This window comes from Zea mays, chromosome 9 (assembly GCF_902167145.1).
Source record: "Zea mays cultivar B73 chromosome 9, Zm-B73-REFERENCE-NAM-5.0, whole genome shotgun sequence".
Taxonomy (NCBI): Eukaryota; Viridiplantae; Streptophyta; class Magnoliopsida; order Poales; family Poaceae; genus Zea; species Zea mays.
This window is the reverse complement of record NC_050104.1, coordinates 154,331,544-154,351,557: the sequence shown is the minus strand read 5'-3', so window position 1 is coordinate 154,351,557 and position 20,014 is coordinate 154,331,544. Positions and strand designations below refer to the sequence as shown.

Sequence of the window (20,014 nt, the reverse complement as noted above, 5' to 3'; positions counted from 1 at the left end):
AAGAAATATATTAAAGTCCAAAGTGGAATTTGACATCTAAAAGAAATTCTGAAAATTACAAAAAGAGAGGGAAATAAATATAATGTGGAGAAAAATAAGTAAATAAAGATATGTGATTCCTATACTAGGGTTTGAATTTGTTTAATTTACTCAAAAAGAAACTCATGACAAGATTCAAATTTAAATTTTGAGGTTTAAGTGAAAAGGAAAATGAAAATATAAAAAGGAAAAGGAAAAGTCCTGCAGATGGGCCTGGTTCGCGCAATTCGGCCCACTTAGACTTACCCTGCGCGGCTCAGTTTCCTTTCGCGCCGACACGGGGGCCCACTGGCCAGTCGCCACCCGCGTTCGCTTCCTCTCGTTCGCTGGCGCGTGGTCCACGTTGTCAGCCTCCCGGTCGCGTGGTGCTCGCCAATAACTGGTGGGGCCCCTTAACCAGATTCTTCTTCCCCACCGTGTGCGCCGCTCGGACCGAAACCAGAGCCCGCCCGGGAATCCCGCACACGTCACGAGAGAATCGGTGGCGGGCGTTGAAGACCGCGCGCGCTCCACCGACCCTTGGGCCATCCCTCGTCCCCACGCGCGTCGCGGCTGTACCGTAACGTCCACGCGAGGATCGCGGCTACGAGATGGCCAGCTCCGCCTTTCTTTCCCCAATGCCGGATCTGGACCCGTTCGGGGAGCCCCCTAGATGTAAAGATCGATGCGCCGACTCCATCTATTCCCCTATCTCGCTCCTCGTGCGTCTATAGAACAGAATCGCCGCCATTGTCAAGTGAGCGAGAGAGAGAGAGAGAGAGTGCGGTGTGTGGCTTCGCCGCCGTCGCTGCCCCAGGCCGTGCTGGTGTGTCAGCCTAGAGTGTCGCTCGGGTGTCTACACTAAGCTAGAGCGAAGCCATCCGTGGCGTTGGTGGGCGGAGTCGACGACTACGCGCCCCTTGATTGCTCGTCGGTGTGCGCATCAGGGCGGAATTACCACCTCCCCGTGGGTGGCTCTCCGAGCATCGTTCCTGTCTCTAGTAAGTGTTTCATCGCATACGCCTTGTTCTCCTTTGCGCGAAATCCTAGCGGGATTGGTGAATCATCCGGTGGCCGGCCAGGGTCGGATGTCGCCGGCGGGTTCCGCCGCGTCCAGGTGTATAGCGCCGCCGCGTTTGGACTCAGGTGGAAGAAGGCTCTAGGGGCGTTGATCTGTTGAGGAACGGCTAGGATTATAAGCGGCGTACTGCTTCGGTACGTTAAATCAGAGCCGTTAGATTATATCGGATGGTTCTGAGGAGATGTGAGCGTGATCGGATCTCAGCCGTGGAATCTCAGATCCGACGGTCACGGGGTGCGCGGGTGTGTAACTCGCGTAGATCTAATCTGGCGCGATAGTTCGGATCGGACGGCCTGGATTTACCGATACCTTTTCGCTGGTTTATTTGCATAGGAACCCCACGAAAGTTAAGAAACAACCCGCCATCCAGGGACCCTGTTCTCTGTGTCTGGGATATCTTGCGCATAGCCCCCTGTTTTCCCAGAAAATGAGGCCCAGTCCAGAGAGCATATAAATAGGTAAATAAATACAGAAATTGATTTTTAATATAAAAAGAATTCTTAAAACTTGTTTATTCCATAGAAAATTCATATGAGCTCCAAATTGGTCCATTCCAGTTCCTAAATTTTTGTAATAATATTGTCTGCGCATTTGTGCCTCTGTTTTGGCATGAAAGGCTCATTTAAATTTATCTAATACTTAATCTTGTATTAAATACATAAAAGCTACAGAAATTCATAACTTGAAATATATAACTCCAAATTTAGTGATTCCAGTTCCTATGGTTTCATTTTGATATGTAGATTTTTACTGCATATTTTATTTACATGCTTGGTGTGATGTTGATTTTGGCTATACTATGTATGTATTGTGTTGATGCGAGTAGACGAGCAAGCCACTGTGGAAACTGAGGTTCAACAAGTAGAAGTAGCTGAGCAGGAGCTCATTGAAGGCAAGTTGTGCCCTTGATCACTTACTTTCCCAGCCATGTTCTTATTAATTTTAATGATCTGCATAGGATAATTTTGATGGGAGCCTTTATGTTACCCCAGTTTTGATTACCTCTATACCTTGTTCACCCCTGAAATATTTTTGGGTAGTACTTGCTATTGCTTTATGTGGATTGGGTATGGAGATACACTATTCATGAATCATGATTATTCTGTTATTAACTTGTTATTATTATTGTTCATGTTAAGATCATTAAATTAATGGGAACATGGAGCGACCACCCGGGAAAACAGTGCTACCACAAGGGTATAATGGGACGCCCTTGGCTGACTAATTAGGAAAGCTAGTGGAAGACTACCTTACCCGAAAGGGGCAAGGGCAGTAGGGGAGAGGTCAGTGCGGGGAGGTCCCTGGTTGATTTTGCTGCGATGGCTGTCAGCCAGGAACCCTGTACTGGATCTTCCTATAAACTGTAGCGGGTTTTCGGAAGCTAGTGGAACTTTGTAAAGGCCTCGTAGTGGATCCCTAGCCATTCACCTCGGTAGTGTCTAAGGGCCTTGCAAACCCAGGCGACATGGGATACACGACTTGTGGGTAAAGATGCGCAACCTCTGCAGAGTGTAAAACTAGTATACTAGCCGTGCTCACGGTCATGAGCGGCTCGGACCCTCACATGATTAATTATGGAACTTAAATTCAATTTGACATTTGCATCGCATTTGGGATTATTTTACTATTACTGTTCTTTATTATTATTAAGGTTTGGTATTTACTTACACCTAGTAATTGCTAATAAAATTTTGACCAACTTATAAAAGCAATGCTCAGCTTCAGCCTTTATTCCATTGATCAGCCTTACACTTCATGAACTCCCACCTTTGGTGAGTTCATGCCACATTATTCCCCACAACTTGTTGAGCGATGAACGTATGTGAGCTCACTCTTGCTGTCTCACACCCCCCCCCCCACAGGAGAAGAGCAGGTGGTTCAGGAGGAGCTACAAGGCGAGGAGTTTGATCTGATCTAGGTGGCGTTTCTCAGTCGACATTGGCGCCGACGATCCTTAGTTCGTTTTATGGTTATACTTTTATTTTGTAATAAGTCTTCCGCTATGTAATAAATACTCTGATGTTTTATGACATTTATCTCTATACACTCTGTTATTATATATGTTGTCTTCTTGGCGCATGTATGAGATGCACCCGACTTTGTTCCTTAAAACCGGGTGTTACATATACGGTCATAGGCATAAAACAATTTTGTCTCAACAACACAACATAAATGGCCTTGGCTGAAGTTCTTGCAGCAGTCAGAGAAGCTTTGGCCTTTGGAAGATTTCTAGAGAGAATTGGAGCTTGCTCTCCAGAAGGTCAATGTCCAGCAAAAGTAATTTGTCATCCAGCCTCCTAACTTCCTTGATGAATCGAGAAAGGAGTGTCACAAGGGCCTAAGTACACTATTGACTCTCTAACAGGAGGGCTGCCAGCCTTGCTTGCACACGCTGCCTGGGTTCGATTTCGCACAGTCGCATGAAAGGAAGAGAGCGGTAGGGGAGAGGAGTATCAGGAGGGAACTTGCCGTGGTGAAGGTCACAGCCTCACAGGGAAGAAAGAGGTGCCGCTCGCCTAACCGTCATTGCCAGAAAGCTGCGTCCCCATTCCCTTCTAGGGCTCATCCAGGGGCGCGTCGACAGCCACGAGTCCACAGCGATCCACCGCGCGTGCGTTCGCGCCGCCGTTGCCGCTAGCAATGCCTCCTTCTTCCGCAGCGACAGCAGCAACAACATCGCCACCCCGTCGGCAACGCGGATGCGCGGACCATCTGTGGCGGTGCCGTGTCGCGGAGGGGCGGTACGTGACATGGGATGGGCGGACGACGCCATCATCGGTTGGATCGTGAACTTTCTACCACCAGATACGGGACTCGCCACCAGACTTCGCGGCTAAGGAAGCGCTAGCCGTTGGATTGTGATCAGGCGGCGACGTGACCAGTTCGAGATGCAATTTTTGCTCCCAAGTGTTGATGGTCGTTGGATGAGCATCGTGTGGCTACATTAAAAAAACGTCGGCGTGGACACACGGCTGTGTAGATTTGTGTCCTGCTTTAATATATAGAAATAGGACAGATAAGTATGACAGATAAAACACTATAGTATCATTTATTAATTGGGGTAGTTACACATTTATTTGAGTTGCTTATCAATTATAATATTTACTACACGTTTCCAAATACAAAATCTCAAGCCTGATTGGTGGACAAGAGGAAGAAGAGAGTGGGTGCATTAAACATGAAGGGAATTCGATAAAAAAAATTAATGGATCGGTGAAATATTCGGTCTCATATAGATTGATTTATTATAGACAAATTTGTATGCTAGCTGTCATTGTAAAGACACCAGGCTACCAGCAGTACCAGAGAAAGATTAGTTAATTAGTTAATTAAGAACCTAATGTACATAGATTTTTGTAGAGTTTCAAGCCATAGTGTGCATAATACTTTACTAGGTGAGTGTCCGTGTGTTGCAATGAGAATATATAATACCGTAATAACTTATGTATAAATGTGCGTTGTACTGTTATGAGAAAAAGTTTCATAATCTATTTGTGATCGTAGCTAAATATAAATTTTGTTATTTTAATCTAGTTATTTCACCACTACATTATAACTATAAGTACCATATATGATTTTAATAATGTCATGTCAGAGCTAAGACTATCATTTAAACGCATATACTCCTCATTCAACATTGTCCTCTCCCAGTGAAAGTCCTTCAGTGAGTGAAAGTCCTCCAGTGAAGGTCTCAACAGGTCATCGTTGCCAGGCTCAAGCTCTCCGGTGAAAGTCCTCCAGTGAAAATCGTTCAGTGAGTGAAAGTCATCCAGCTCCGACTTCCAATCTTGGCCCTCCATCCTGCCTCCGGTTTTTGCCATATTCTAGGAAAAGCAATATATCATCTGTATATTATAGAATGGACAGACCACCCTCTCAACATATATCATATGTATATTCCTCCTTTTTTATACTGTATATATGAACATTACATATGGATCGCCTCACCAGGAATTCTGTCTCTCGGGCGCCCTATAGATATATGTGTAGTCCTAGGACTAGGGGTAGGAAGGAGGCTAGGAGCTAAGGCAGTTAGACGTGTATGGTGAACTCGGTATCGGGATCGGTCTCCCTGTCGACGCTCAGGCTCTGCACCACGGTGGAGTTGGCCGCCGGGTGGCTGACGGTGACCTTGTAGTCCCCGTGGAACAGCTCGGCCTCGTAGTAGCCGTCGGCGTCCGCCACGCCAGCGTGCGAATGCGTCTTCCACTCCGCGATGAGCCTGTCGACGACGTCGCCGGTGGGGAGGTTCTGGAAGTTGTTGTCGGTGAGGCACATGACGTAGCATCCCTGCCGGTGGCGCGCCGTCCAGAGGATGATGCCGTGCACGGCCGGGTGCGCGTACACCTCCCTGAGTATCTGCTCGAGGTGGTACGCCTGGTTGGGCCCCGGCGCGACGTCGATCTCGGTGAGCCAGATGGGCGCGTTGGCCCTGGACAAGGTGTCGAGCGCGGCGCGGATGTAGGGGATGCTGGGCACGGAGAAGTGGCCCTGGAGGCCGATGGCCATCCTGGCGTCGTTGGTGTTGCCCGGGAACTCCTTGATCTGGAACAGCTTGCCCAGGTACTTGCTCGGCCCGGCTTTGGGGTCGCCGGGCCACTCCAGCGTGTTGAACTCGTTCATGGACACGAGCGCCTGCCCGTCCATCTGGTGCGCTTTGCGGTACAGCTCCGCCGACGCGTCCCGCCCGAACCTGTCCTCGAAGAACCGGAAGTGGAGGTTCTCATTCACCACGTCCCACGCGACCACCTGCCCGGCGTACCGCGACATGACCGACCTGATCCGCCGCGCCGTCGCCTGCAGGAGCTGCCGGTACGGCAGCGACCGCACCCACGCCGGCTGCTGGCCCGGCTGGTCCCAGAACACGTTGTGCCCGCGCACGGCGATGCCGTGGCTCCTGGCGAACCTAAGCATCGCGTCGGGAACCGAGTAGTCCTCGCGCCCCCGCAAGCGCTCCGTGCTGGACCACTTCATCTCGTTCTCGAAGGTGGCCACCGTGAACCGCGACGCGAACCACCGCTGGTACGCCGGACTCCGCAGGATCTCCGCGCCCATGGCCGACCCCAGCGGGAAGCCGCTCCGGACGTGCTCGATGCGCACATGCGCCCCCGGCACGGGCTCGCCGGCGGAGCCCCTGGCGCGGAGCCGCACCGCCTTCTTGCGCGCCGACTTGATGGCCGCGCTGTGGTGCGCCGCCCACTCCTCTCGCGAGAAGGGCTGCAGCGAGGCGCTGTCCACCCATATGTCCGCCGTCGTGTTGCTCTGCATCCGGCGGAACAAAAATTCTTGTGAAGTTTTAAGAGCATAGCCTGACAGGAACAGCTTCTTGCAATGCGATGCAACGCGGCAGGTTTGTGCGTCTAGTCTACGTCTACCTCGAAGTAGAGTTCTGCCGCCCCGGAGGCGGGGGCGGTGAGGCCGCCTTTGAGAATGGACCAGCAGCCGGACCGCGCCTCGACGACGCCGGCGTGGACGAAGTCGCCGTCGGTCTTCACCACGGCTCTGATATCGGCGCTACCGTTGCTGACCTGCAACCAAGCTGCATATACCAGAAGCGCAAAAACACAAACTTTTAACAAGCTGCATTAATTAATTAATTAATATACCGGAAGCCGGAGGAGCTCAGTCGACTGACCTGACAGGGTGTAGTGCGTGTCATTCTGCAGGTACACCTTCTGGCTGACGCTCTGGTACGGCCGGGTCCGGTTCCGCGCCACGCCGTAGCTGTTGCCGCTCGCCGACGCGCCTTCCTCGACGGCGCCGTGCCCGAACGCCGACCAGCCCTGGAGGCCGGCGCTGAAGTTGGCGTTCCGGAGGATGCCGCCGCCGTACTGAGGCTCCAGCGGCTCCGGCAAGCACTGCGCCCACACGTTCGCAGCACGACCGTCACTTTTTTTTTTTGAATGGCAGTAATGTCACGCTAGCTAAAGGTGAAACGGGTAACTAACTGTCAAGATCCCAGTAAAAAAAGGCCAATGAAAAGTTTGTGTACGGGTAACTAACTGTCACTCAATCTATCAACCCCCCCCCCCCCCCCCCCCCCCCCCCCCCCCCCCCCCCCCCCCCCCCCCCCCCCCCCCCCCCCCCCCCCCCCCCCCCCCCCCCCCCCCCCCCCCCCCCCCCCCCCGTCATTCAATTGCAGCCCCGCAACTATTTATTCTCTTCTTGTTGCAAGTATTTGGTCCTGTTCGATCGGGGAGGGATAGTTTGGCTGTGAATTCTCGTTGCTCCGATGGCTACTTGTAGGGCTTTTTTGGTTGTGTCTGAACAGAAGGCAGTTGAGAGGGATTAAATTCTATTCTATTCAAATTTGACTAGGAAATGATTTAATCTTTTTTGATCTAGATGCAACCGAACAAGCCCTTACACCGGCCTGTTCGGTTCAAGTTGGATTGAAAAAGATTAGATCCTTCCTAGTCAAAATTAAATAGAAAGAGATTATTTAATCTCCCTTGACCCCTTCAGTTTGGTTGGAATGCCTTAATGAAAATGGAGAGTTCCCTGGTCACCACTGCAAGTACTCTAGTCTTATGTGCCCAGCTAGTGGCCCACGCGCCGCATGTCACCAGTCAGTTACGGAGTACGTACGTGGCCGGCGACAGGCAACTACTAATGCCACTGCAGCACGGTAACAAATAAGTTCGGCAACGTCACTGCAGGTATGGTATGGATAGGATGAGCTAGCTAGCTTAGAGAGGGGAATTGAAGAAGGAGAGAGAGAGAGAGAGAGAGAGAGAGAGAGAGGATAGCTTGCAGTTAGGCATATGCATACCTCAGCGCTCGACGAGTAGTCGTAAGGAAGAGATTGCATCACGGCAGCGGCGCCTGCAAAGGAGTTCACCACCCATAACGTACCAATACGATCGATCGTCTCAAGGCTCAACTGATGACGAAGGATAGAATGATTGAAGCTAAGCTAGAACGAACTGAAGAAGAGCCTAGCTAGCTAGCTAGCGAGTGGCGGCCGCGGCTAGTTCGATCGAGCTTAATTTACCACCACTCAGCATGGCGACCCACAGCAGCGGTAGGATCGTCAAGGCTCTTCTCCCCATTATTATTGCTGCAACGACCCTCCTCTCTCTCCCCCTAGATCTCTCTCTCTCTCTCTCTGTGTGTGCACTCGGATATGTATGGCCGAATCAATGAAAAAGGCAGAGAGGGGAGGGATGCACGAGCTCATGAGCCGAGCTGCTGATTGCACCGGCCGTGCATGCCGCAGCATCTATTTATAGCCGCTAGGAAGGAGTTGGTTTGGTTCCCGCTTCCCGCTGCTGGTTAGTTATGTTCAAACAGATGGGAGAAAAATGAACGTAATGGTCTCGGGCCGTGTGGTGTACGCAAGGACCGAGCCAGAAAAAAAAAACTTTAGGGTTAGTTTGGAAACCTTATTTTCTCAAAGAATTTCTATTTTTTTAAAGAGAAAATCAACTAATTTTCCTCGGTAAAATAGAAAACCTTTAAAAAATTGAGGTTTCCAAACTAGCCCCTAGTGAACTAAACTGTTGTAGTATAGAAGATGTATATTCTAGATTAGAGAAGGCTCTAGTGAGACTCCGTGGGATCAGAAGTGGTAGGCGGGAGCCGAGCCCCGCTTGCCTTTCCTGGGTGTACGTGCTTTCATTCTTTTTGCGCGCGCTCATCTCATGTACGGGGTCCTTCAAACCAATCGTTACGGTGCTACCAATTGCCCAGCCCAGGTCAGGGTCTGCGGTGGCGGGCGAGGCCCTCCCGCGGCGTGTCCACTGGGCCATCGGTATAACGGATTTCTGATGTCGTTGTTTCGTTTCGCTCATCCAAACAAGGTTCAATATATATGTACTAATTTATTAGAGCATCTCCAAGAGTCTTTCTAGATTTCACTCTCTAAATTATCATTTGAAGATTCAATTGTAAAAAAATCTTTTTCTATATATTTTCAATCTCCAATAGACTTTCTATATCTTATTTGCACTCTAGAGAGCCACTCATGTTTTCTATATTTGGATAGCGAGAAACCCGGATTAATAGAAGATAGCTAGATCTGGATAGCCATTTAGATAAGCTGTTGGAGTTTTTTTTTTTTAAAAAAAAACTCTATTTATATAGATCAGGAAGAATATATAAAGTCTTTTGAAGTTGCTATTACTTCCTTCTTAGAAGAGCTGTAGCTTTTACAGGAACACGTCCCCAGAATGTTCTCTAGGGAAAATAAGCTTAATTAGGAAGGTGCCATGAGGGAGTTTCTCTGATTTCTAGTATCAAAAAATATAGTTTTTCCCAGTTTTTGTCCACTTGAAGAAGAAATCCTGCTTGGATGAGGAGCTTTTGGCTTTTCAAGATTTCTGGAGAAAGAAAAACTACCAAAAGCTTCCTAAACATGACCTTATCTTGTTTTTGGGATGTCACAATTATGCAAGCGGTTATTATCCAATCACTAGTTAGGGATCACCTCGTTAGCTAGTTTAGTTATCATAGAACTTGTTTGGTTGTCTGTTGGCTCGTATATAGGGAGCCTGCCTGAGAGCATATGTCATCTCTATGTTCTATTGTCTGCATGTGTTCAATCTAACCTATTAGAAATGTTGTTTAGTTGCTTGCATGAATACTTGTTGCATGAGCTTAAAGGCTATTAGTGTTTATTATATTTTTATGTGATGATGTTGTAAATAGTCTATAATTTACCATGACTAAGACTTGAGTCTTAATCCACATTTAAAATAAATTAGAATCATTTAATAGACACTAATTACATATTAATCCATTATTAGGAAAGACTAACTGTTGCACCAGCTAAGCCTGACTGTCGAGAAACGCTCATCTCCTATGGATCTCGGGAGCCGGGCCTAAGTGAAATTTTTGCATCTGCAGAGCTAGGCTATACAGGCTAACAGACAACCAAACCCGTGAAGGCCTGAAGGGTGCATCTCATATATGACCCTGGCTAGGCCATATGCCCATATGCAGGTAACCAAAAGCACCGATAATCTTGGTTTGGATTGAAAGTAAATGCATACTTACTTGCACGATCATTTAGGAAAGTTTAGGCAAGCTCACAACTCTAAAAAGTTACACAAATTGAGATGTTTGACATTTAGACTAGAACTCTTATAGGAACCAAAACAAAAGGGGAGTTAGTCAGTCCTCTAGCTCAGATAGCATATGAACATGTAATCTTCATCTCCGTTTTCATCAATTCATCCACTACAAAGAGGACATATATATTATGATTCAGCGGTTTGACCCTTTATAAACTGTTTGTGTGCTCATCATAATCGAATGAGCCTCCAACCTAGGCCCTCTCTCTATTTTTAACTCTACAAATTTCTGTGATGATTTTGATACCTTAATGTCACACCAACGATAAAATCCTATTAGAATTATATTTTATAGTTGAGCTCTCAAGTTTAGAGGTTTGTTTGAGGGCTATGCTCAAGTTGCTCTGATAATTATTCACCACATCTTGGCACGCCTAAGAAAATCTTGTCACACTTTTATAAGTCATTGATGAGTGAGATCTATGTAACAAGAGAAAAATCTAGCCATAAGTATGGCTACAAACGAAACACATGTCCGACGACCTATTAGAGTAAGAGTGACGGTTCCTGACCAACATTCTTTTAACTGTTTCCTGTATTGGCACACTTAAGTCAGTCAAACCTGCATAACCTTAGACATGTCAAACTATGATAACTGAGATAGCGGACCAAACAGATCGTGCGAATTTTACCCTAAACTCACCACCTCCCATTTTTTTTGTGTGGCTCACTTTTTTTTTCTTTTCTTCCTCCTAGACCCTATTATTAGGGAGCAACAACCAGGAAAAGTTCAGCTTTTAGATCGAGTATGTCAGTATGTGTGCCATGGCTTGCAGCCGCCAGCCGGTCGGCGTAGCGAATGAGCGGGGAGCCCCACTGGTCAGTGGGACGACCTATCCAAATCAGCACACGCATTTTGCAGCTTTCCAGGTAATCATGCTGCCTAAGACCTGTGCAAAAGGTTGCAATTCCGTCGGAAGGAATGCGTCGTTGCCTCCAAGCTCCATCGGTTAGAACCGAGATAAGGTGCTGCTGGTCGGTGTTGGCACGGGAACCTCATTCTTTCATTTCCGGCTGCTATGTGGCTCCCATTACGAGCGCTGTGTGGTATGGCTCCTTGACGATCATGTTTGGATCCCTGCCTAATTTACCACACTTTATCTAACTTTTTTATTTAAAATTAGTTCTTTAATTCAAACGACTAACTTTAATTAAAGTGTGACGCAATTAGACACGAACCAAACTAGTACTGCATCACTAGCTCTGGATGGCGGATTGTGTACCATGGAGCCTTGTTCGATTGCGGATCTCAATCCACTTCAATCGACACGCAACCGAACAGGTCCGGAGGGGGGGAAACAACACAATACCAACGAAGATATGAATACAAGTCACTGAGAAGTAATCCTAAAAAATCAGTCATTGAGAAGTTGAGAATATAACTTCCTGTATGAAAAAAGAGCATATAACAAGATAAAATGGCAGCTTTTTCTGTGGAAGGGTTCGTAAACCCGTTCTTACTGCCTCAGAAACTGCAACAATGAAAGAGGCAGCAAAAGCCAAAAGCATGAATTCAATGGAAGAAGTTACAATGTTCCTCGGTTTTTATTCCAAGAGGAAAAAAAGTGATACACAAATTACACACATTGTCCGTATTTACTTGTAACAAATACATTGCCAACAGAACCCAACTAGCAAGCACAGAACAACTACCCGAATTGACGCGAACGGTCAACGCGAGTTAACCGAATGCATCCTGAATTGCTGATGCAGATGAATCACAGCTATGCAGGCAAAATACACGCGAAACAAATATCATCAACAATGAAACGAATGAATCCATTTCCGTTTCTGAATGAACGGTACCTTCTGTTACTTCCTACGTGTTGATGCCTTTTATTCATGTGACCAACAACAGATCTTATTGTGTCCACAAGTAATGGACACACAAGAATCAGATCAATCTTCTCAAAATACATATGCTAAGCTTGCAAATATCCGTTCTCTTCAAGGTAGCATAGAACTTGCTTGGCCATTGCTTTGGGTGAAGGGCATTCCCCATCTTTCATCTTAATTACTATCTGTATAAGACCGCACAGAGATCAAGCCAGCTTTTCAAAACAAATGGCTAAATCATTTAATTAGGGCAACAGAGGTAAAGAGTTTTATGGTCAGACTGCTGAATGAGGACCAAAGCTAAATTCTTTATTAAATGAAATGAGCAAGTAGAATTTGATATTGAAAACATATATAAGAAAATATTGCTTTTGTTTCTAAGAGCATCTCACCGGATATCTTATCCGATCTCCTATACCTAATAAGTAGTATTTTAGAAGATGAAGGTGTTGCAGCAAATCTATTATCATATCTCCTATACTTATAAATTTTATGATATCTTCTGAAAGAAGCATCATCTCTCCTAAATAAAGGAGACAAGCCTCCCCCCCCCCCCCCAAAAAAAAAGGAATATAGGATAATAGGAGACTAGCTGTAGGCAATCAGCTGCTGCAATACTCTCCTATATCATAAACTGATTTTAGGGTGCTCTCTTAAAACAACTTATAAGAGATCTGGTGCGGATGCTCTAAACTGCTAATCGGAATCCAAACGTATGCATGGCATTCACACATTGCATGACCTAAACCCATAGCTAATTAGGAATTAGTGTTATTGTCATCAGGCATCAGCTTCAAGTAGTCCATAATGGAAAATGCAAACTATTGCTTAATTTTAACCTTTTTACAAGCTATCAATTCTTCACTGAATGAGAATCACTGGACTACTGGAGCATAATGCAGGCAACAATGCCACTACGTAGGAGTGAGGCATGGGTTCAGAGTGTAAGAGAGTGAGAATCCTTGTGTATTGCATAGAGGAGGGCTACATATATAGATCCAAAAAACTCTAACCCTAATAGGCCAGCAGCCTAACAGCGGTGCCAGCCCATCTACGGATACATGGATAATATAGGAACACACACTCTAACACAGAGGTCTTCTTAGATTGCGTGAGAGGTCCTCTCTATCACACAATGCCCAGAGCTGTCTTATCACCGGCAGTTATTTTTTATTTCTCAATGTTAAGGAATAAGAGTGTAGAAACGAAGTGATTGTTTGTGCTAAACTTCAGTAGTCACAGCATAATGAAGGGTTTTGTATTTCAGAGTTTCAGTGTACTCTAGCAATTGTACGGTGTGATCATGAAGGAAGCACCACATCAATAGTGGCTGATGACGACTTTGTATTTCAGAGTTTCAGTTTACTCTAGCAATTGTACGGCGTGATTATGAAGGAAGGCATGCTCTTCAGGCTCACCTCACCATTAATTGGTGGTTCGTATGGATCATCAATTCCAGTGAAACCTGTTTGTCAGATGGAAATGCTTGAAGTCAATTCTTTCACCTGGGATGTCCCAAAGAGGAAACTTGAATGTCTAGAAAGGGTTCAAAGGCTGACTGTACCTTTAATCTTTCCTGTACGTGCAAGCTTGTATAGGCCTTTAGGATCACGAGCTTCACAAATTTTTAGGGGCAAATCAATAAATACCTACAGAGATTGCATGTAGTTAGATAGATTATTAACACTAACAAAACTTAAACGAATCAAAGTGGGCATACTTCAATAAAGTTAGAATGTGGAAGTAGAGCACGGCATGCATCACGATCTCTCCTGTATGGAGATATCAAGCTAGCAATGCATATGACACCAGCATCAGCGAAAAGCTTTGCCACTTCACCTGCACAAAAGATTTGGCTATAGTGAAAGAATTTCTAGTGAATCGTCTTCTTTTATCAGAACTTACCAACTCTTCGTATATTTTCTGCACGGTCTTCTGCCTTAAAGCTTAAATCTCTATTTAGGCCATGTCTGAGGTTGTCACCATCAAGTACATACGTGAGGTGGCCTCTGCAATGCAACTCACGACTCAGTGCACATGCAAGAGTACTTTTCCCTGGCATACAAAAAGATGGCAGGTTATTGTGATGACTTCCTTATGCTAATATATTTATGAGTCCAGTACTTCTATAGATAGAGAATGAAGAAACCACACACTTTGGTTAATGGTAGCCAAACAGTCACCAGGAAGTGTTAACTTAGACCAACATGCAAGTTCTTGAAACAATGCAAATTCTGAAATAACACTCAGCCACTCAGAAGCTAACTTAGAACAACATGCAAAAGAAAAGAAACCACGGTCTGTATGAACAACATTGCAAACATGGTCCACAGGTAATTATGTTAACACTGTCCAAAATCACCATCACTGTGTAGCACAGGGAGTGCTAAAATATTAAGAAATCAATTTGAAAATGAATCTAGTAGAAGCATCATCAGAGTACAGGGTGAAGAGCTATTTCCTGCATTGATGCCAATACACAAAGGATGCCAGATTTGGTCCTTATTGTGTTGTGAAGACGTTAACTAGGCAGCAAACCAGCTGGTGAAAATCATTTGCCAACAGGGCAACACTACATTCTGAGTGATTCATGGTCATCAAGATGCCAGCATTCAGCTGCCTATAGAGAAGACGTAAAACTAATACGACATTTAGCTCACGTAAGCTTATGTAAGAAGTGTTTAGATTGTATAGAAGTTCAAATCCAAAGTTCGATTTAGTTCAATATAACCAGATATGTTATCATATGGTGAGGAAATGACTTGCATTAAAATAATTGGGAAAGAACTCTAAGCATGTATGAGCATATTGTTGAATCTTGACACTCAAATTAAATGACTAATTGCTTCTTGCCCTTGGGCTGACTTTGCTTAATGCTCGAGCCCTCTTCAAGGTGGCTGTGAAGTCTGTGGTTGGAAATGACTGAAACAGTACGTTCTGGACTGATAGATGATTGGGTGAAAAAACCACAGAAGATTTAGCTCCTAACCTTCTCAAGACAGTTCCTAAGAGGGTTATTAAGCAACACACGGTTGTGGATAGTAATGCTGGTCGTTGATGAGTTTCTGATATAAAGGGTGCTCTGCTGGTCCCTCTGCTTCGTATCTTCTGATCTGGGACCTGGTAGATGACTTCCCATTACAACCAGAGATGTCTGATCAGCATCACTGGCAGCTCTCCAAATCTGGATCCTATACTAGTAAACCGGCTTACGCTGCTTTCATCCTTGGCACAATTCAGTTTGCACCGTGGAAGAGAGTAAGGAAGACTTGCCACCCCGACCATCTCGCCCTCGCTGCAAATTCTTCATCAGGCTTGCTATTAAGGCCCCTTTGTTTGGGTTTTTCAACTTGCTTTGACTTCTCAAAAAGCCAAAAGCCAACCAAAGAAGTTAGCCTCCACCCAAAAGCCATAGCCAAAAGCAGATTTTTTGTAGTACAAATTTCACAGCACCCTCACCCCTGCTTTCAACTGTTGTGGGCTTCTAACTTTTCGCAAAAATTAACCACCTGCCACTGGTTACGAAAGATATTGTTCGTTGTTCTTCTTTCTTTTTCCCTTCGCACGACCTATGACTTGTGCTCATGAGAAACGGAGACCACACAAAGGCTAACCTGGTCCCTGCAAACAGCACTGGCTCCAATGCGCACGGGTACTGCCTGGCCCTGGCACGTGATGCTGCCCTGGCCTGGCAACCCGCCCTGCCTACGGGAGGAAGAAGATAAGCAAGGTCCGCTCATCAATTAGAGAGGGAGAGAGTTGAGTGGAGAGGACTGTGGATGACATGTGGAGTCCGCTTAATAGTTTCTCTAGAAGCTACAACTGCTCAACCAAACAACTTTTGGCTTTCTCACAGCCCACACCCCCAACAGCTTTTCCACAGCTCACAACTACTTTTCTAGAAGCCGCAGCTCAACCAAACCTTAGAAACAGGGAACGTGGAACTTGGCCACGTTCCTCGTTCCGGGAACGTGGGTTCCCGTGGTGTTAAAACCTTGTTTTAATAGAGTACTGCGTACCACGTTCCTCCGGGAACCTGGTTACTAAGAACCAAACAGGTCCTAAGAATCACTCCTGGACAGCCGATCAGCTTGCCCCCTTTGTGACCAAGAAAATGAAACTGTACAACAATTTTTTTTACGGCGAACTGTACAACATTTGTTTGTCTCCTGCCTCTTTACCTGCCAGGTTTGGTACATAATCCTACAGAAGCTCAGATTGGCTTCAGTTCCTCATCAGCCATCATCAAAGCTGGTGGCGCCAAGCTGTGAAGGGTGTGCCAAAAGGCTGCCAAAAAGGGATCAACAGCCTGGTTATACTTGTCTCTTGGGAAATCTGGAAGCACTGAAATTACTGTCTTTAATGGCACTAGCCCAAGCATCTCTATCTTACTGCAGACTATTACTGACGAGTGCATTTTATATTGTGCAGCAGGTGCAAAAGGTTTTCAGGAGTTTCTAGCTGAGGCAATTGTTGGAGGCCAGTGATCTGCTCTGGTTCTAAGGCTCTAGCCGTCTTAGATGGGTCATTTTTGTTTCTTGTCTTCGGGATTTTAATTTTCTTGCTGAGGCTTGTGTCACTGTGTGTGTGAACGAGGGGAGGGGGGGGGGTCTTCTCCTTTGTTTCCTTTTATCTTCTTAATGAAATGTTACACAGGTCTTCTGTGTTCGAGAAAAAAAATCTTGCATTCTAGCACAAAGCAAGCTACCGAACTGAACTGAAAGTGTGTGGCAACAATAGCACCTGGAAGCTTTGTTCAATAAAAAGAATACGAAATCTCTCATAGAAACCTGAGTACATGACCAAGGATTTGAAAACCAAACAGAAAAAGGCTGTAGCCAGCAAGTAGTTCAAGGCAACAATCCACTGAAAACATACCTGAACCACTGAGTCCTGTTATCCATACGACACAGCCTTTTTGTCCCAGCAATTTCTGTCTATCAGATTGTCCAATCAAGCAATTGTGCCATAAAATATTAGTCGATTTCCCAATGTTTGACATTACAGGCTTCTCCTTCACTGATGATGATGGATATCACTAAACGGTTAGTACAGCTCTATTCCTCATGTTGTTCAATCCATTTGCACAACAGTAAAAAGTAAATAAAATGGCATAGCATAACTTATAAGGACATAACCGCGACGCATATTTTTAACGAATGTTTGCTTCACAGCATCAGATACACAAAGGCTGATATTCCTATTTACAGGAAACTGTGAAAAAATAAAAGTTCTTGTAAGGAATATTATCCATGATCCTAAAGTGACACATAAATCAAAGTGGTTTGTTTCTTTGTCCTGCCTATATTATTATGTTTTTTCGTCAATTGTGAACGATGAACTAACAAGTTATCACTATCTTTTACCTCAATTCATAAGATGTATGCCATTGAGGCATCACGTTTCAAGTTTATTTGAAAACACCACCCGTCCCATCCCATGTATTTATAAGATTCCTCATCACTGTGGAACGAATTGCTATTAGGTCATTGTGAACGATTAAGATGCTTTCGGGAAAACTAGACGATCCAGAGTTACCAGAATTATCTGCCGCCACGATATTGATGAATGATGACAACCCTCCGAGCGACCAGGAACAATCATCAAAAGAACAGAACGCGAGCCGTCAGAATGACAATACCAACCTTCCTACTGCCCTTCTTAAAGAGGGGGGAAATATACTAGAACAGGAGTAGAACATCGCTGTCAAACGTCCAATCGGCTCCAGTTCGAGATCCAGTTCCACACGTATTTACTTATCCATCATCCTTACCGGATGATCGCCAGGACACAAAGGTTAGCGGCAGTGGCTGATGACCAGTGAAGCAGATGCAGCAGGTAGATAACCTCATGTACAGGAACAACCACCCGGCCCCGTCCGACACGTCACCCTCTGGATTCTGGGAAATTCCCGATGGTAATTTCACCATGACAGTGACCCCAGCCGAGGAACTCGAGGAATTACCTGGGCTGTGCGGGGCATCCCCGTGGCGCTGCTCCATTCCGCCGCCGCCGCCGCACCCACCGCCCAATGCCGCGGTGGCAGTGCGTACGCGCACCGCGGCCCTCCCCCTCGCGGCGCCCACTATCGCTGGCGAGACCCGCGGAAGAGTGTGAGGAACGGGGAGTGAGGCCATGGATCACGAGCGCCGGGAGTGGCGCATCGCTAGGGGTGAGGCCTGGGAGGACGGGAGGCGCGCGCTGTGGATTTACGAGGATGACGGCGAGCGTCGGCGTCGGGCTGAGGAGGGTGTTGCCTTGCCGTTGGCCCTGGCTGGCTGGGCCGGGCGCTGGGCTCGGTGGTTGCTGCGTGTGTGTGACCAGAGGTTCTGTTTGATTGATGAAATGAAAATGCGTGGATGTGGGGTGCGTCTCAGCGTCTGGGTCGGTGGTTGCTGCGTGTGACCAGAGGACAGAGGTTCTCTTCGAACTATAACTGAGCATTCGTTTTTACGAGATTTTTTTTGTATATTTGGCAACGTCTTTGGCGGACTTCAGATCTTTGGGCTCTTGAACACAGCAATTGAAGTATTGGGCATCATAATCATCCACTAGTTGAAGATTTGGCATCAGTCCCGGCTGATGACCATTAGCCGCTGCACTCTTCTCTTCCTGCCCGTCTCCGATCTTCATCCTCCCGTCCGTTTACGCCGTCTGCTTTTCCGTTCGACCGTTCCCCATCTAGGCTAGGTTTGTTCTTCTCCTCCCTATATTCCCCCATTCTCATCCCTATACCTGCGCGATAAGATTCCGCACCCTCGATTCCCATCTTCCCTTGTGTGTAATCCTAGCTTCACTGTCCGTGGCGCTATGGATGCGGCGGCTGAGGCGCTGAGCTGTGTGCTCATAAGTGCTCTGCGACCGTTGATGTAGCTCATGACACCGTAAGTGCTTCATTTGCCGCAGCGGTTGTCGCTGGTGACTTCTGTGTCACATCTTCTCTAGATAACGATGTGGTTTCTACCTATGATGTTCTTCAAACTGTTGTTGAGGCGGGGAAAAGTCGTGTGTGCATTGAATCAGGCTCGTGTCGCCGTCGTGTGCACTGAGGAGGCGTGGCGTCCTTCGGTAAGGTTTGCATTCTGTTACATGTGACCTGAACCAATGAATATTTTTGTACAACATTGCGATATGTACATATGTTATTGTATGAAAAGCTTGAATTAATGAAACTATTATAACTGATGGTTGATAGGAACTACTAATATGAATTGGCTTCTTACTTCGGGCTTGTGGTCCCTATGGGTTTGGTTGGTTCAAGAATTGCCATGTGATGCTTTCTTTAAAATTGTTCAACTAGATGCTACACTTGCTTCTTTTTTCAAAAAGCAAAGCTAAGGGCTGCTGCATCTCTAAGTTATCCTTGTGTTATTGATAAGACATGTGTTTGGTTGGCCCTCTGACTTGTGGCTTGTGGTACCTGATGGTATGTTTGGTTGAAGAATTGCCATGTGATGCTATCTTTAAAAATATTCAGCTGGATGCTACACTTTTTTTTTAAAAGCAAAGTTGAGGGATGTTGCATCTCTAAGTTACCCTTGTGTTACTGATAATACCTGTGTTTGGATGGCCCTTCGACTTGTGGTTTGTGGTGCCTGTGGGTTTGTTTGGTTGAGGAATTGCCCTGTGATGCTATCTTTAAAATTATTCGGCTGGATGCTACGCTTGTTTCTTTAAAATGTAGTAGGTGCTCCTATTAAGCCAAATGGCATAACTCGGTACTCATTGTGCCTGTGATGTGTTTGAAATGTCGTCTTATACTCATCACCCTCTTTTATGTGAATTTGGTGATAGCCCGATCAATGATCCAATTTTGAGAACACAGATGTTCCACCCAACTCATCGACAATCTCATCGAAAATAGGCATAGGAAACCTATTTTGACTGTATGTGCATTCAGTCGACGATAGTCCACACACATACGCCACTCACTATCTTTCTTTTTAACTAGCAGCACAGGCGAGGCAAAGGGACTTGAACTTTGTTGAATGATACCTGAAAGGGA

General features: G+C 46.1%; 2 protein-coding genes across 9 annotated transcripts; both read right to left on the bottom strand.

Moving 5' to 3' along the window:
• Nucleotides 1-4,927: 4,927 nt before the first annotated feature.
• On the bottom strand, nt 4,928-8,252 carry LOC100382895 (putative glycosyl hydrolase family 10 protein). The gene is made up of 5 exons (NM_001175584.1): nt 8,094-8,252; nt 7,872-7,924; nt 6,735-6,957; nt 6,475-6,638; nt 4,928-6,361 (listed from the first exon to the last, which is right to left on the bottom strand). Exons 1-5 carry the CDS (start codon nt 8,149-8,151, stop codon nt 5,132-5,134), a joined length of 1,728 nt encoding a protein of 575 aa, NP_001169055.1. The 5' UTR covers nt 8,152-8,252; the 3' UTR covers nt 4,928-5,131.
• A 3,297-nt stretch (nt 8,253-11,549) lies between these two features.
• On the bottom strand, nt 11,550-18,400 carry LOC100276991 (adenylyl-sulfate kinase). Of its 8 annotated transcripts, XM_035962193.1 has the most exons (9): nt 17,548-17,965; nt 17,376-17,472; nt 16,888-17,028; nt 14,166-14,243; nt 13,915-14,064; nt 13,730-13,848; nt 13,574-13,658; nt 13,428-13,474; nt 11,661-12,194 (listed from the first exon to the last, which is right to left on the bottom strand). In XM_035962193.1, exons 3-9 carry the CDS (start codon nt 17,009-17,011, stop codon nt 12,096-12,098), a joined length of 702 nt encoding a protein of 233 aa, XP_035818086.1. In that variant the 5' UTR covers nt 17,012-17,028; nt 17,376-17,472; nt 17,548-17,965; the 3' UTR covers nt 11,661-12,095. The 8 variants fall into 8 exon arrangements, with proteins under 8 accessions (NP_001144141.1, XP_035818086.1, XP_008658403.1 ...); XM_008660181.4 differs by lacking the exons at nt 17,376-17,472; nt 17,548-17,965 and adding an exon at nt 17,975-18,362 and having other exon boundaries at nt 13,433-13,474; XM_008660180.4 differs by lacking the exons at nt 17,376-17,472; nt 17,548-17,965 and adding an exon at nt 17,975-18,357.
• Between the last annotated feature and the right edge of the window lie 1,614 nt (nt 18,401-20,014).